The 15257-nt window shown below is 42.2% G+C and overlaps 1 protein-coding gene across 1 annotated transcript in view; it reads right to left on the minus strand.

Moving 5' to 3' along the window:
- The window catches only part of ERI3 (ERI1 exoribonuclease family member 3), a 171761-nt gene that overhangs the window by 73397 nt on the left and 83107 nt on the right, over positions 1-15257 (minus strand). Inside the window, exon 7 of the mRNA XM_007953078.2 lies at positions 13558-13630. Coding sequence (XP_007951269.1) covers positions 13558-13630 — 73 coding nt within the window. The remainder of the gene's footprint in view (positions 1-13557; positions 13631-15257) is intronic.

Raw genomic sequence — 15257 nt, forward strand, 5'->3', positions numbered from 1 at the left:
TTGTACATTCCATGCTCCGATGATTAATGGATTGCAGCTGTTTCTCTTCAATTTGAGTGGTGCCACATCAGCAAATGGAGATCTCAAAAGCTTTACCTTATCCATAGGAGTAAGGCTGGGTTTACTCAGATGATGCAGCTCTTTCCCAGTCTTATTTTGAGAGCCTTCTAACCTAACCAGATTATTCATAAAGTTGTGCGGTAATGTATCAAATAGTGTTTCTTTGCTACTCATAAGGTTTTCCCTGGACAATTCTTTCAGAAGTGGACAGCCTCCTCCTTCTTCCTAGTCTGCCTCAATTTGTAAGCTGGGCTGATACCTGTGGACCATGTGCATCCCGCTGGGTTTGAAACACCAGTGGCTCAGCCTCAAATCTCACATCAAAACATCACCACGGTAGGACAAACTGACAGACAAGTTTGTCTCCCTGTTGGAAACCTCTTCTACCACCCTTACTTGGGTCCCTGCGGTTGACTCCTCCTTTGTCCAGATTCCTACGCCTTTTAATCCCCTTTTCCCGCTCTCCCACCCTGCTGCTTTGGGTGTGCCTGAGTTCCTCTCCTCACCTGGATCCCTTCGGCTGACTGCTCCTCTGTCCAGTTTCCTGGCTTCTAATCCTCTTTCTCCTGCACTGCTGCTCCTGCAGCTCTCCTGCACTGCTGCTTTGGGTGTGCCTGATATCCCTCTCCTCACCTGGATCCTTGCAGCTGACTGCTTCTCTGTCAGGGTTCCTGGCTTTTAATCCCCTTTCTCCTGCTCTCCCGCCCTGCTGCTTTGGGCGTGCCTGATTTCCCTCTCCTCACCTGGATCCCTGGGGCTGACTGCTCCTCTGTCCTGGTTCCTGGCTTTTCTCTAATAGCTCCTACAAATACACACACCTTCCACCTTTAAAAAAAAAAACAACTCAACTCCACATTTGGCCCCAGCACAGCTCATCTTTTCTCTCTTCTCCTTCCCTTCTGAAAGAGTTAAAATTTCTCCATCTCCTCATTTCACAGTTACTCCTCAATTCACTTCAATTTGGCTCTTGTCCCTATCATAATATTCAAAAGTTTTCACTAAGGTCCTTGTTACTAAGTCTGGGTTCATGTTTTAGACTTTATATTATTGGCTCTAACTGAAGCTGACTACCCCTCTTATTCTGAAAACACTGTATGTATTTCGTTGGTTTCTGCAACATCACACTCTCCTGGAGTACCTCTGCTTCTAATGGTCTTTCACTTTCCTTCTCAGTCTAAAAAGTAAGGCACAAAGAGTCAGTTAAACCTAAATTTAAGTTCTAATTCTGCCACTTACTAATGTATCATTGCTCTGTGCCTCAGTTTTGTCAACCTTAAAATAAGAATAAGAATAGTACATAGTTGTGAGGATTAGGTAATTTATTCAAAGTACATAAGCATAGTAGCTAGCACAGCAATGCCAACTCAAACTTACTTAAAAAACTCATTGCCATCGAGTTGATTCCAACTCACAGTAACCCCCATTGGGTGTCCAAGGCTGTAAATCTTTATGCAAGTAGAGTACTTATCTTCCTTCTGTGGAGCAGCTGGTAGGTTTGAACCGCTGACGTTCTGGTTAGTGACCAAATGTCTTACCTACCACATCACCAGAGCTATTAAAATTTTCTGGTAGATATATTATAATGTAAAAAGAAACAGAGAAAATTAATTTTAATAATAATATTTTATCCCATCTAATATATTGAAATATTATTTCAATATGTAATCAATATAAAAATTATAATGTGATATTTTGCATTTTTTCATACTTCTTGTTGTTATTATGTGCCATCGAGTTGGACTGTCTCATAGTGACCCCTCCTTGGGTTTCCGAGGTGATATCACTACAGAAGTAGATTGCCCAACCTTTCCGAGGAGTGGCTGGTGGGTTTGAACTGCCAGCCTCTGGTTAGCAGTAAAGTGCCTTAGGCACTACGGTACCAAAGCTCCCTTTTTCATACTAAGCGTTCAAAATTGGATGTGTAATTTACACTTATATTGTTGCTGTTGTTGTTATGTGCTGTCAAGTCGGACCCAACTCATAGCAACCCCTCCCTGGGTTTCCGAGGCAGTATCACTATGGAAGTAGATTGCCCCATCTTCCTTCTGAGGAGTGGCTGGTGGGTTTGAACTGCCAGCCTTCTGGTTTGCAGCCAAGTGCTTTAGGCACTACACTACCAGCGTATCTTAATTTGGATGTTGAATTTTTATCAGAAATACTTGATCTGTATTTAAATCTCATACAATTTATAGTTGAAAAGGTAGATTCACCAACCAAGGTTGTTCCAAACACATTTAAAAGTTTTCCAATAATCGAATCAAGAATCAGTTTTTTAATTTAAATTAAATTAAATTAAAAATTTTGTTTCTCAACTGAGACTATGGCCCCTAGCTGCCCTTCAGGTCTGGAACTGAACCCACTCCTGTGGCTTCTAGTCAAACAAAATACAGGCATATGAGGTGAACATTTACACTAGGTAGATACACTCCTTGGAGAGAACAATCATGGGAGAATAGAAGGGCTGTGTATGCACAGGGAGATGTCTGGGTGGGGCAGGAGTGCATGGAGGGAAGGACACAGGGAAGAGGTAACTATAGGGAGGAAGTCAGAGGGGAGCTGTTGCATTATGGTAAATTATAGTCAATGTCATGACACAAAACTGCTGTATGGAAAGTGAATTTTCTCTGTAAAGTTTCACCCAAATAACAATTTAAAAAAAAAATTTAGTTCCTCAATCAAGCTAGTTACATTTCAAGTGATCAGTCACCACATGTGGCTTGCTGTTGTTAGGTGCTGTCAAGTTGGGTTTCCACTCATTACAGCCCAAGGAAAAACAGAACAGAAACAGTGCCTGGTCCTGTGACATCCTCACAGTCGTTGCTATGCTTGAGCCCATTGTCGCAGCCACTCTGTCAATCCATCTTGTTGAGAGTCTTTCCCTTTTTCGCTGACCCTCTACTCACAAAGCATGATATTCTTCTCCAGGGACTGGTCCCTCCTGATAACATGTCTAAAGTATGAGAAATAAAGTCTGGCCATTCTTGTAACCAAAGAGCATTCTGGCTGTACTTCTTCCAAGTAGATCTGTTTGTTCTTCTGCCAGTTCTTGGTATTTTCAGTATTCTTCACCAACATCTCAATTCAAATGCATAATTCTTCTGTGGTCTTCCTTATTCAATGTCCAGCTTTCACATGCATATGAGGCTAGTGAAAAGATAATCCCTTGGGTCAGATCCACCTTAGTTTTCAAAATGACATCTTTGCTCTTTAACACTTTAAAGAGGGTGTTTTGCAGAAGATTTGCCCAGTGTAATAAACTGTCATCTGATTTCTCGAGTGTGTTGCTTCTATAGGCATTGATTATGGATCCAAGTAAAATGCAATCATTGAAAACTTCAATCTTTTCTCCATTTATCATGAAGCTGCTTATTGGTCCATTTTTGTGAAGATTTTTGTTTTCTTTACTTTGAGGTTTTCTGTATATTGTTTTCTTTATATTAATCCATACTGAAGGGTGTAGTCTTTGATCTTCATCAGTAAGTGCTTTAAGTCTTCTTCACTTTCAGCAAGCAAGGTTGTGTAATCTGCATATTACAGATTATTAATGAGTCTTCCTCCAATCCTGATGCCATTTGCTTCTATAGTCCAGCTTCTCAGATTTGTTCAGCATACAGATTGAGTAAGTATGGTGAAAGGATACAACCCTAACCCACATCTTTCCTGATTTAAACCATGCAGTATCCCCTCATTCTGTTCAAACAACTACCTCTTGGTCTATGAACAGGTTCCTCATGAGCATAATTAAGTATTCTGGAATTCTCATTCTTCCCAATGTTATCTGTAATCCATACAGTTGGATGCCTTTGCACAGTCAATAAAAAACAGGTAAACATCTCTCTGGTATTCTGACATCAGCAGTGATATCCCTCATTCCACATCTGTGATAGTTGGAGCTCTGTGTCAACTTGGCTGGACCACAATTCTGCGTGGTTTAAGCAATTGTGATGTGGGTTGTTCCGATGATGGGATCAGATTTATATGTTTTGAGCAGCCAATCCACTGAAAGGGAGTTTCCCTAGGGGTGTGGCCTGCTTCCAATATATTTATGGAAATCCTGGGAAAAGAGACACTCTTCTGTGGATCAGGATTCTGTTGTGCTGCCTACAACTAACTGTCCAGAGTGAACAATCCACCATTCGGCCTGGAGGTCTTGGATTCATCATTCGTTGGAGTCAGTAAGCCAGTATACTGCCTGCCAACCTTGAGCTCGTCAGCCCCTGCAGCTGCATGAGTCAGGAAAAGCCTCTGGCTTGACGTTTGATCCAAGAACTTGGGACCTGCCACCTTCTATAAGTGTGTGAGCCATTTTCCTAAGATAAATTTCTTGTTCGCTCTCTCTCTCTATATATAAGCTTTATCGGTTTTGCTTCTCTAGAGAACCCAGTCTAACCCAATATCCTCTTCTGAAACCAGCTTGAACTTCTGGCACTTCCCTTTCAACGTACTGCTGCAACTGTTCTTTAATTATCTTCACCAAAATTTTACTTGCGTGTGATATTAATGATATTGTTCAATAATTTCCTCATTCTGTTGGGATTATCTTGCTTTGGAATGGGCACAAATATGTATTTCTTCCAGTTGGTTGGCCAGGTAGCTGTCTTCTGAATTTCTTGGCAGAAATAAGAGAGTGTTTCCAGTTTTGCATCCATTTGTTGAAACCTCTCAATGGGTATTCCATCAATTCCTGGAGTCTTGTTTTTCACCAATTCCTTCAATGGAGCTTGGACTTCATCATTCAATACCACTGGTTCTTAATCATATGCTACCTCCTGAAATGGATGAGTCTTCCTCCAATCCTGATGCCATGTGCTTCTATAGTCCAGCTTGTAGGATTCTTTTTGGAACAGTTTACTCTGTTCTTTTGATGCATGTGTCATTCAATATTTTGCCCACAGAGTCCTTCAACATTGCAACTTGAAGCATGTTATTCCCTTTTGATTTTCTAACTCCAGGTCTTTACACATTTCATTATAATACTTTACTTTGTCTTCTCAAGCCACCATTTGAAATCTTCTGTTCAGATCTTTACTTCATCATTTTTTCCATTTGCGTTAGCTACTGTCTCTGTTCAACAGCAAGTTTCAGGGTCTCTTCTAACATTCTTTTTGGTCATTTTCTTTCTTTCCTGTCTTTTTAATCATCTTTCGCTTTCTTCATGTATGATGTCCTTGATGTCATCCTACAACTTGCCTGGTTATTGGTGTGCAATGCATCCACTCTTTTTTAGATGGTCTCTCAATTCAGGTAGGATATACTCAAGCTTGTATTTTGGCTCTCATGTACTTGTTTTAATTTTCTTCAGCTTCATCTTGAACTTGTATATGAAAAATTGATGGTCTGTTCCACAGTTGGCCCCTGGCCTTGTTCTGACTGATGATACTGAGTTCTCCATTGTCTCTTTCCACAGATGTAGTTGATTTAATACATGTGTATTCCATCTGGCAAGGTCCACTTATACAGTCATTGTTTACGTTGTTGAAAAAAAGCATTTGCAATGAATAAGCCATTGGTCATGCAAAATTCGATCATGTGGTCTCTAGCATCATTTCTATCACCAAGACCACATCTTCCAACTACTGAAGCTGCTTCTTTGTTTCCAACTTTTGCATTCCAATTACCAGTAATTATCAATGCATCTTGACTGCCTGTTTGGTCAATTTCAGAATGCAGAAGTTGGTATAAATCTTCAATTTCTTTACCTCTGGTTTCTGTTGTTGTTGTTGTTACGTGCCGTCAAGTCAAACCTGACTCATAGCGACCCCTCCTTGGGTTTCTGAGGCAGTATCACTATGGAAGTAGATTGTCCAACCCTCCTTCTGAGGAGTGGCTAGTGGGTTTGAACCGCCAGCCTTCTGGTTAGCAGTCAAGTGCCTTAGGCACTGTGCTACCAGAGCTCCTCTGGTTTCAGTGGTTAATGGCTTAAATCTCAATAATGGCGGTATTAACTGGTCTTCCTTGTAGATATATGGATAATAGCCTATCAATGACAGCACTGTACTTCAGGAAAGATTTTGAAATGTTCTTTTTGATGATGAATGCGATGCCATTGCTCTTCAGTTTATCATTCCCAGCATCATAGACCATATGACTGTCCAATTCAAATGGACCAATACCAGTCCATTTTAGCTAATCCCTAGGATACTGATCTTTATGCATTCCATTTCGTTTTTGATAAGATCCAATTCTCCTAGATTCATACTTCATATTTTCCATGTTCTGATTATTAATGAATGTTTGAGGCTGTTTCTTCTCATTTTGAGTTGTGCCAAATCAGCAAATGAAGGTCCTGCAAGCTTTACTCCATCCACATCACTAAGGCTGACTCTACTTGGAGGAGGCAACTCTTCCCAGTCATATTTTGAGTGCCTTCCAACCCCAGGGCCTCATCTTCCAGCACTGTATCAGACAATTTTCCACTGATATTCATAAGGTTTTTAATGACCAATTTTTTCAGAAGTGGACTACCACATCCTTCTTCATAGTCTGTCTTAGTCTGTAAGCTCTGCTGAATCCTGTCCACCATGGGTGACCCTGCTGGTATTTGAAATACTGGTGGCATAGCTTCCAGTACCACAGCAACACACAAGCTGAATTGACAGATAAGTGGTGGCACATGTGGTTAGTTAATATCATTTAACTGGACAGCATAAGTCTAACATACAAAATGCAGTCAATAAGAACTATTATTATTACTGCAGTGACCACTGTCTCTTCTTCACTATTTCTGACTCTTCCTCCTGTATCTATCAAATGTTGGCAATGCTCAGTATTCTGTCATGTTGTTGCTGTTATGTGCCATTGAGTCAGCCCCAACTCATACCGACCCCTCCTTGGGTTTCCTATGGAAGCAGATTGCCCAACCTTCCTTCCGATATCCTGTCATAGGCCCACTTTTTCTTTTTACCCAATATGCTCTTTCTTGGTAGGTAATCTCTACTCTCACGGCTTCGATTATCATTTATATACCAGTAACTGCTCAAATCTGTATCTCTTATCCAGACCTCACCCCTGAGCTCCAGAGGTACATATTCAACTGCTTCCTCAATAGCTTTACAAGAATGTCTCAAAGGCATTCAAACACATGTCCCACACTCAATTCATCATCTTTTCCTCCAAACCCAAAACTTCTCCTTCTTCCATTATCTCAGTTAATACATTCCAATTCACCCAGTTGCTCAAATCATAAACTGTAGAGTGATTACAGTCTCTTCCTTCATCCTCGACCCCCCAGAGCCAATCACCATTTCCTGGTTAATTCTTGTTTTGAAAGTGAGAATTTATTCTAATGCAACTGATGTATTACAAAACAACTTAACATTATGTAAATTTTGTATTTTTTTATGTGCAACTTCATTTGTAAGAAACACTAGATAAACATGGAACACTGCAACCAGCTGAACAGAGCTATGTAGGAATATACAAACTACACATATGTACACACCTCAAATATCTACCAGCTAGCTACCTGGATCACAATGTGTGTTATAAGCCACATCCACCTATATCTGGTTACAACTTTCTGAGTTCAGATAGCCACATGTGTTAAGACTTTCCCTCTGATTTCAGATAACTCTCTTTCCATATTTCATAATAAGTTATAAGCTGTAATCTTTCTGATGCTCACTTTCACCAACAAACTTTAGGTCTTTTCCAAGGTAAAATATCATAGTTACTGTATATTCATGAGGAGTTCTGGTGGCATAGTGCCTAAGGCATTTGACTGCTAACCAGAAGGCTGGCGGTTCAAACCCACCAGCCACTTCTCAGAAGGAAGGATGGGCAATCTACTTCCATAGAGATACCACCTCAGAAACCCAAGTAGGGGTCGCTATGAGTCGGGACCAACTCAACGGCAGTGAGTTTGTTTGTTGTATGTTCATGTATTTCTTAATCATTTAATATGTGTAAAACTACGCTAATATTTGTATTAAATTCCTATCTTTTTTTATGTCACTGACAAAGTTTTTCAGTATGTTTCTCCTAATCTCATTTTTATTGCACAATATTCCATAGTATGGTGATTTTAAAACATATATGTTGCATAGAACAGAAGTGACTGTACCATTTAACAACTCTAGAATCAATCTATTTCTCTACATTTCAACTGTCATCTGTCTAATATAAGTAACCATCACCTTTCACATGGACTAGAGCAATGGTCTAATTCTATGGTTCTCAAGCAGGGCTGGTAACCCCTCCACTGTTACTCATGTTCAACCCATTGAAAATGTGTGTCAGGTCATTTCAGGTTGTCACAATGATTTGGAGAGAGGCACTACTGGCATTCAACAAATAGGGGCCAGGAATACTATAAGCTCAGCAATGTTGCCCACTCAATGATCTGTTCCTAAAATGCCAAATGCAGCCCTATTAAGAAAAATCAGTAACTGGTTTCCCATACCTATTCTTAGCCCTCTCTACATTGCAGACAAAGAGAGCTTTTGAATCTTGAGAGATCAAGATTCTCCCACGTCTAATACCCTTCAATAGCTTTCCCTTACCCTAAAGGTTAATAAAGTTCAAGATCCAAAGTGTGGTCGGCAAGCTCTTGCCCACTTCTGCAGTTTCATGCCACTCTCGCCTTCCCGTATTCACTATGCTTCAGGCAGTCATTCATTCAACAAATAATGATTATACATCTACTGTGTACCAGGAAATATTCTAAGGGTAGGGACCGATCAGTGAACAAAAGAGACAAACACTGTCTTCATGGAACCTACATTCTAGTTCCATGAAGTTGTCTAGTTTCTCCTTTCCTCAGAGCTCCTCATACACTGTTCCCTCTACCTAGTCTATTACTACTCATCCTTCAAGTCTCAACTTAGACGTCCTTCCTCAGGGAGGCATTTTCTGACCACTACACAAAGTAAGATCCCTTTATTATATGATCACATGACTTTCTGCACTGTTTAGTGACTCACCACAATTATAGGTGACCCTTGAACAATGCAGAGGTTAGGGGCACTGACCCCTGCGTAGTTAAAAATCCATGTATAACTTCTGACTCCCCCAAAACTTAACTACTCATAGCCCACTGTGGACTGAAGTCTTACTGGTAACATGAACAGCCAATAACACGTTCTTGCTGTACAGTTACTAGATTTTCACACAAAGACACTCACACACACATACAACAGATATATTTCTCAACTGTATGACATGATGATTATTTACTATTCATTAGTTGGAAGTGGATCATCATAAAGGTCTTCATGCTCATCGTCTTCACATTGAGTAGGCTAAGGAGGAGGTGTTAGTCATGCTGTCTCAGGGGTGGCAGAGGTGGAAGAGGTGGAAGAGGTAGTTGGGAGGCAGGAGAGGCAGGCACATTTGGTGTAACTTTATGTAAATATATCGTAATTTCTGTCTGACTTTTCTGCTTTTCATTTCTCTAAAAATGTTTCAATACTGTACCAATTCTTCTTCCATTGTTTGCTTTAGTTTCAGTGCCTATATTATAACAGGGTCCATGTCATAAAAGTCTAAAGCAGCCTTAAATAATTGGAACCCTTCTGTCACATTGTCTCATGTCAACTTGTTTTCTGGCACTGCTGCTTCTACATCTTCTTCCTCATCACTTGGCACTGGTTCAGAAGTGCTCATCTCCATCTAATCATCTTCCTCTCGTGTGGTGTCTACTAGCTCCTAAATTTCCCTAAGATCCATATCTTGAAAAAAATTCACTTCTAAGTGGAATCATGCAGTTCATACCTATGTTGTTCAAGGGTCAACTGTATTTATTCAATATCTTTCTTTTCTGCTACATCTCAGGGCCTACCATAGTTATCTGGCACACAGAAGGCACTCAAGAGTATTTACTGATTGATGAGTATATGTATGTTTATACATGTGCATGTGTCTTTACATTTTATGTGTATACATAAACACATTCATGTGTGTTTATGGATGTGTATATACAGTTTGGGGCATGCTCACTTGGAGGTATTCAGTCACATGACTACACATGTGCCTATTTATGCACGTATATACATATATACATGCATGTGTACATCTGAGTATATGTATCCTTCTGACCCCCTCAGTGATAGCTCTGACCTCCTGGAGAGAACTGGGAGCATGGCCCCAAGCCCACTCTAAGCTGACAGCTCAATAAAAGTATAAGATCATTCAATGACATTCCAAATGTCAGCAAACACTGTCTTGTGCCACTCTGCTACAGGGAAAGCAAATGGAGTCCAGAGATGTGGAAACCTGACCACTGCAAAACTGCTCTTCCCTGATGCAACCCAGAGGCAGCAGCCAAAAGATAACATTTTGCCTCTTCTCAGATCAGAGGCCAGAAATGTATTAGGAAATGGGATGGTGAGTTCAGCCCCAGTTGTTCACTGACTAGGCAGGTCTGAGGTAGCCAAGCAGACCAGAACTCTGCACATTTTCTTCATGTAGCAAACTCTGCTAGGGGAGTTAAGGAGATGGGAAGAAGAGAAGGAAAAAGGGAAGACAGGAGAGAAGAACCCAGTCAGGGCTGGGTCTCAAACAAGAGAACAAGGCATGGAGTAAGATTTAATACTCTCACAACTTGGAAAAGACCTCTCTGGCTTTGCTTTTATCATTACTTTTTTAAGGGAGCAGGAATCAGAGAGGTTATGCAATCTGCACTAAGTCACTCAGCATAAAGGTCAGAAAGATCACCACTGTCCTGGGCTTCCAGGGCCCTCCAGCTTCACTGTCTTGAATGGCTGTTGTCAAGGATAGGCTAACATCCAGAGTTAAGTAAGCCCTCTCTCCTGCTGGGTCCAGAATGAGATGGTCTGAGGCCTCAAGAATACCTCAAACATGATGTGCTTGGAGGGCAAGGAGAAGGTGTTAGACCCCTTGCTCTTCCCAGACCTTCTTATTTTATCTCTCAGGAGGTAATCATAAGACCAACTAGAAACAGTCCTCACAGTTTCCCCTTGTACCCATTCCCTCCCTATACAGCTCAGCAGAGTCTGGTGGAGCCAAATTGAACAGTCTCAAAATGGACCACTCCCATCCGGAATCCCACCCTTTGGGCCCAGCAGCACCAAGGTGGCCCAGAGTAGTAATCTTATCTCATGGGTCAGCTGCTGCCTTTCTGCTAAGAAACCTAGAGGCAGGAAGCTATGTATACACCAAAAAGTCTAGTGAACTTCACAGAGCAATTGTTCATGGTCAGCGCCTGCCTCGCCTGGCAGGGCTTTCACATTGCATTTGCAGAGGCCAGTAAGCAGCTGCAGATATACTCTGACAGCTGGCACGCCAGTCTTCCAGGAGTGTAGAACTAGCCACACCCACATGTCTAGCCCAGCCTGAGAGGGCCTCCACTAAGCTGTTGTTGTTTGCCATCGAGTCGGCCCCGACTCCTAGCGACCCCTCCTTGGCTTTCTGAGGAAGTTATCACTACAGAAGTAGGATTGCCCAACCTTCCTTCCGAGTAGTTCTCAAAGATCAGCCAGCCAGCCAGCAATTACTCACTGAGCACGTATTCTGTACCTAGCCCTGGTCTGGTCACTGGGGTCATTGAGAGGAACGAGATTCTATCTGGGCTCCAGATTGACCCATACGTCTGGAGGAAACTACATGGACTCAGTTTCAACACTAACAGCACTGATAACCCAAAGTGCAGAGGGGCCTTAATTCGAGAAAAGGACTACTAAAATTCTCAGTATAACTGATAACTGAGCTGAATCTTAAAGGTGAGGAAGCATGCCTGATGAAGATGACCTGGAGGCATTTCAGAGGGCAGGACACAGAACTAAGGCTGGAAGGTAGGGTAGAGACCGACCTCTCAGCCAAAGATGAGAGGTAGTAAGTAGCTACTCCTTACAAGGTTGCAAGGGAGATCAGTGGAAACGGTAGATAAGGGTCAATGTACAAACAAGCCAGAGGACATGTACAGACATATCTTGTTTTATTATGCTTCACTTCATTGCACTTTGCAGATACTGTATTTTTAAAAAATTGAAGGTCTGTGGCAGCACTGCGTCAAGGAAGTCTACCAGTACCATCTTTCCCAACAGCATATGCTCACTTCATAGCTGTGTGTCACATTTTGTAATTCTCACAACATTCCAAACCTTTCCATAAAGCTATTGCACACTTAAAAGACTACAGTATAGCGTAAACATAAGCTTTATATGCACTCAAACCAAACAAAACTCACTGCCATCAAGTCAGATCCAACTCATAGCGACCCTTCCTTGGGTTTCTGAGGCAGTATCTTTACGCAAGTTATATGCACTAGGAGGTCAAAAAATTTGTGTGACTCACTTTATTGCAGTGATCTGAAACGAAACCCGCAATATCTCTGAAGTATACCTGTATACTCGATGAAGGCAAAGGAGTTCACTAGTACTGTCTCAAAGAATGGCTGTCTAGAACAAAGTCCAAGGTCATTCTTAGTGTGGCACAAAGACAAAACATTTTCTTCCATTGTTCCTTCATATGCTCACTTAACCCCATCCTACTCCCCTGCAAAAAAAAAAAAAAAAACCACTCTGTTCTCCCTACCTAAAAAGACTTCTCTCCAATTAATAATTGTATCCTGCCTTTTTTGAATGCCCAGTTCAATCCCAAATCTTCAGGATACCTAGCCTGGCGCACACACACACACACACACACACACACACACAACCCCTCAATGACCTCCCTCTTCTGTAAGCCCCCTGGGAGGCACTACCCTGACCAGTGGCATGAGGTTCCTGAGGCTGCTCCAGGGCTGTTGCCTTTACATCAGAATGATTTAGGGGAGGAAGTTTCCTTAGTACACTGGGTCTCCAGGAGCAGGGATCCTTCCAAAGCAAGCATCTGGAGAGTCAATTCCTACACCTTCTTTCTCCTGCTTATCTAGAAAGTACAGTACATGCCAGGAATATAGAGTTTTCTGGATGATTCATTTTCTGCCAGAGCTCTACATGGGGTCCTTCCTGGCCCATAGCCTTTGCCCCAGGTGCTTAGTGCTGCAGTAGTGCCAGTATCCTCTTTCATAGCCCAAAGGGGACTGGGCTCTATTTTCCATGGTCCTTCTTTACATTAGCAAGGCCCTGCTGGGGCTAGGTAGAACCATAGCCAGCTTGAATGAACCTACCTCACAATAAGATGGAAGTACTAGGGTCAGCCAGGAGGGTCAGAGGCCATATGCATGATCAATCACATCAAAGGAGGATTCTTTCCTAGAATATCAGCTACTGCCACATCTTTCCTAGGGGCAATGTAGTTCTGCCCAGGAATTCAGCTCTGAGTGAGAGTCCCAAAAAGTGCCCTCTGAACATCCAGAGGGCACCAACTAGGGCAGTATCATATTCTACCCAAAAGCCTGCTCTCCAAGCAGCTTTGCACTCCCTCAATCAACCACCACCTTCCATGCATATTAGCTAGGGAAGAAGAAAGGATGTTGAGATAAGAGAAGAACAGAAAGAAAAGGAAAGGGACCAAAGATGAAAAGAAAGCAAGGGAGAAAAGATATGAGGCACAGGAGAACCACAGAAGCACCCAGGTGGGGCTCAGACACAGTACCTTTTTCAGATTAATCCACTGCTTGAAGTAATCTGCCACTGGCAAGCCCAAGTACTGGCACTGGCCGGGAAGCCTGGGAGAAAAGGAAGAGAGACAAGTTAGGCATACCTATGTCCCAGGTATGGAGTCTATGCTAGGATGCTAGGAAATCCAGCAGTATATAAGATAAATAGACCTCAAGAAGCCAACCCATTAGCAATGGGTCCCAACCCCTCAAGGAAAGGCACCCACCTCCAGCACCCTGGCCACTGAGTTCTAGATCCGGCACCAGATGCAAATGTGACAACCTAGAGACTCTATTCAAAATAATATCAACAGCTACAATTTTACGATGGTCTACGATATGCTAGGTAAACTAGCACTGGGACCAGCGGAAGGCGGGTACTTGTGTGCGTGGAGCCACCCCTGGACACAGACCATAGTAAGCCAGCCCTGGCATCAGCGAAAGGTGGGTGTTTGCCCCTGGGACAGGCTGGGTAAGCGAGCAGGGTCGGGGAGACCAGGAAATGAGCAGAGCAGTATAGAACAGCTAGGGGAAACAAACTTGTCTGTCAGTTTGTCCTACTGTGACGGCTTGAGTGTTGCTGTGAGGTTGGAGGCTACGCCATTGGTGTTTCAAATGCCAGCAGGGTTACCCATGGTGGACAGGTTTCAGGGGCGCCTCTAGACTAAGACAGACTAGGAAGAAGGAGGAGGCCATCCACTTCTCAAAGAATGGCCCAGTGAAAACCTATGAATAGCAGTGAAACACTATGCAATATAGTGCTGGAAGATGAGCCCCTCAGGTCTGAAGGCACTCAAAATATGACTGGAGAAGAGCTGCCTCCTCAGAGTAAATCTGACCTTAATGATGTGCATAGAGTGTAGCTTTCAGGACCCCTATTTGCTGATGTGGCACGTCTCAAGATGAGAAGAAACAGCTGCAAACTTCCATTAATAATCAGAACATGGAATGTACAAAGTATGAATCTAGGAAAATTGGAAATTATCAAAAATGAAATGTTGTTGTTGCTATTGTTACGTGCCACTGAGTTGGCCCCAACTCATGGCAACCCCTCCTTGGGTTTCCACGGCAGTATCGCCACGGAAGTAGATTGCCCAACCTTCCTTCCAAGGAGTGGCTGGTGGGTTTAAACCACCAGCCTTCTGGTTAGCAGTCAAATGCTTTAGGCACTATGCTACCAGAGCTCCTCAAAAATGAAATGGAATGCATAAAAATTTATATCCTAGACATTAGTGAGCTACACTGGACTGGTTTTGGCCATTTTGAATCAGATGATCATATGATCTACTATGCTGGGAATGACAAAATGAAGAGGAATGGTGTGGCATTCATCATCACAGAGAATGTATCAAGATCTATCTTGAAGTATAATGCTGTCAGTGATAGGATATCCATACACCTACAAGGAAGATCACTTAATACTACTACTATTCAAATTTATGCACCAACCACCAAAGCCAAAGATGAAGAAATTGAAGATTTTTACCAACTTCTGCAGTCTGAAATTGACCTAACATGCAATCAAGATGTGTTAATTATTACTGGTGCTTGGAATGCAAAAGTTGGAAACAAAGAAGAATCACCAGTAGTTGGAAAATTTGGCCTTGGTGACAGAAATATTGCTGGAGATTGCATGGAAGAATTTTGCAAGACCAACCACTTATTCATTGCAAATACCTTTTTTTAAGAACATAAA

This window comes from Orycteropus afer, unplaced genomic scaffold (assembly GCF_000298275.1).
Source record: "Orycteropus afer afer isolate SDZICR_OR568_19922 unplaced genomic scaffold, OryAfe1.0 scaffold00370, whole genome shotgun sequence".
Classification (NCBI taxonomy): Eukaryota; Metazoa; Chordata; class Mammalia; order Tubulidentata; family Orycteropodidae; genus Orycteropus; species Orycteropus afer.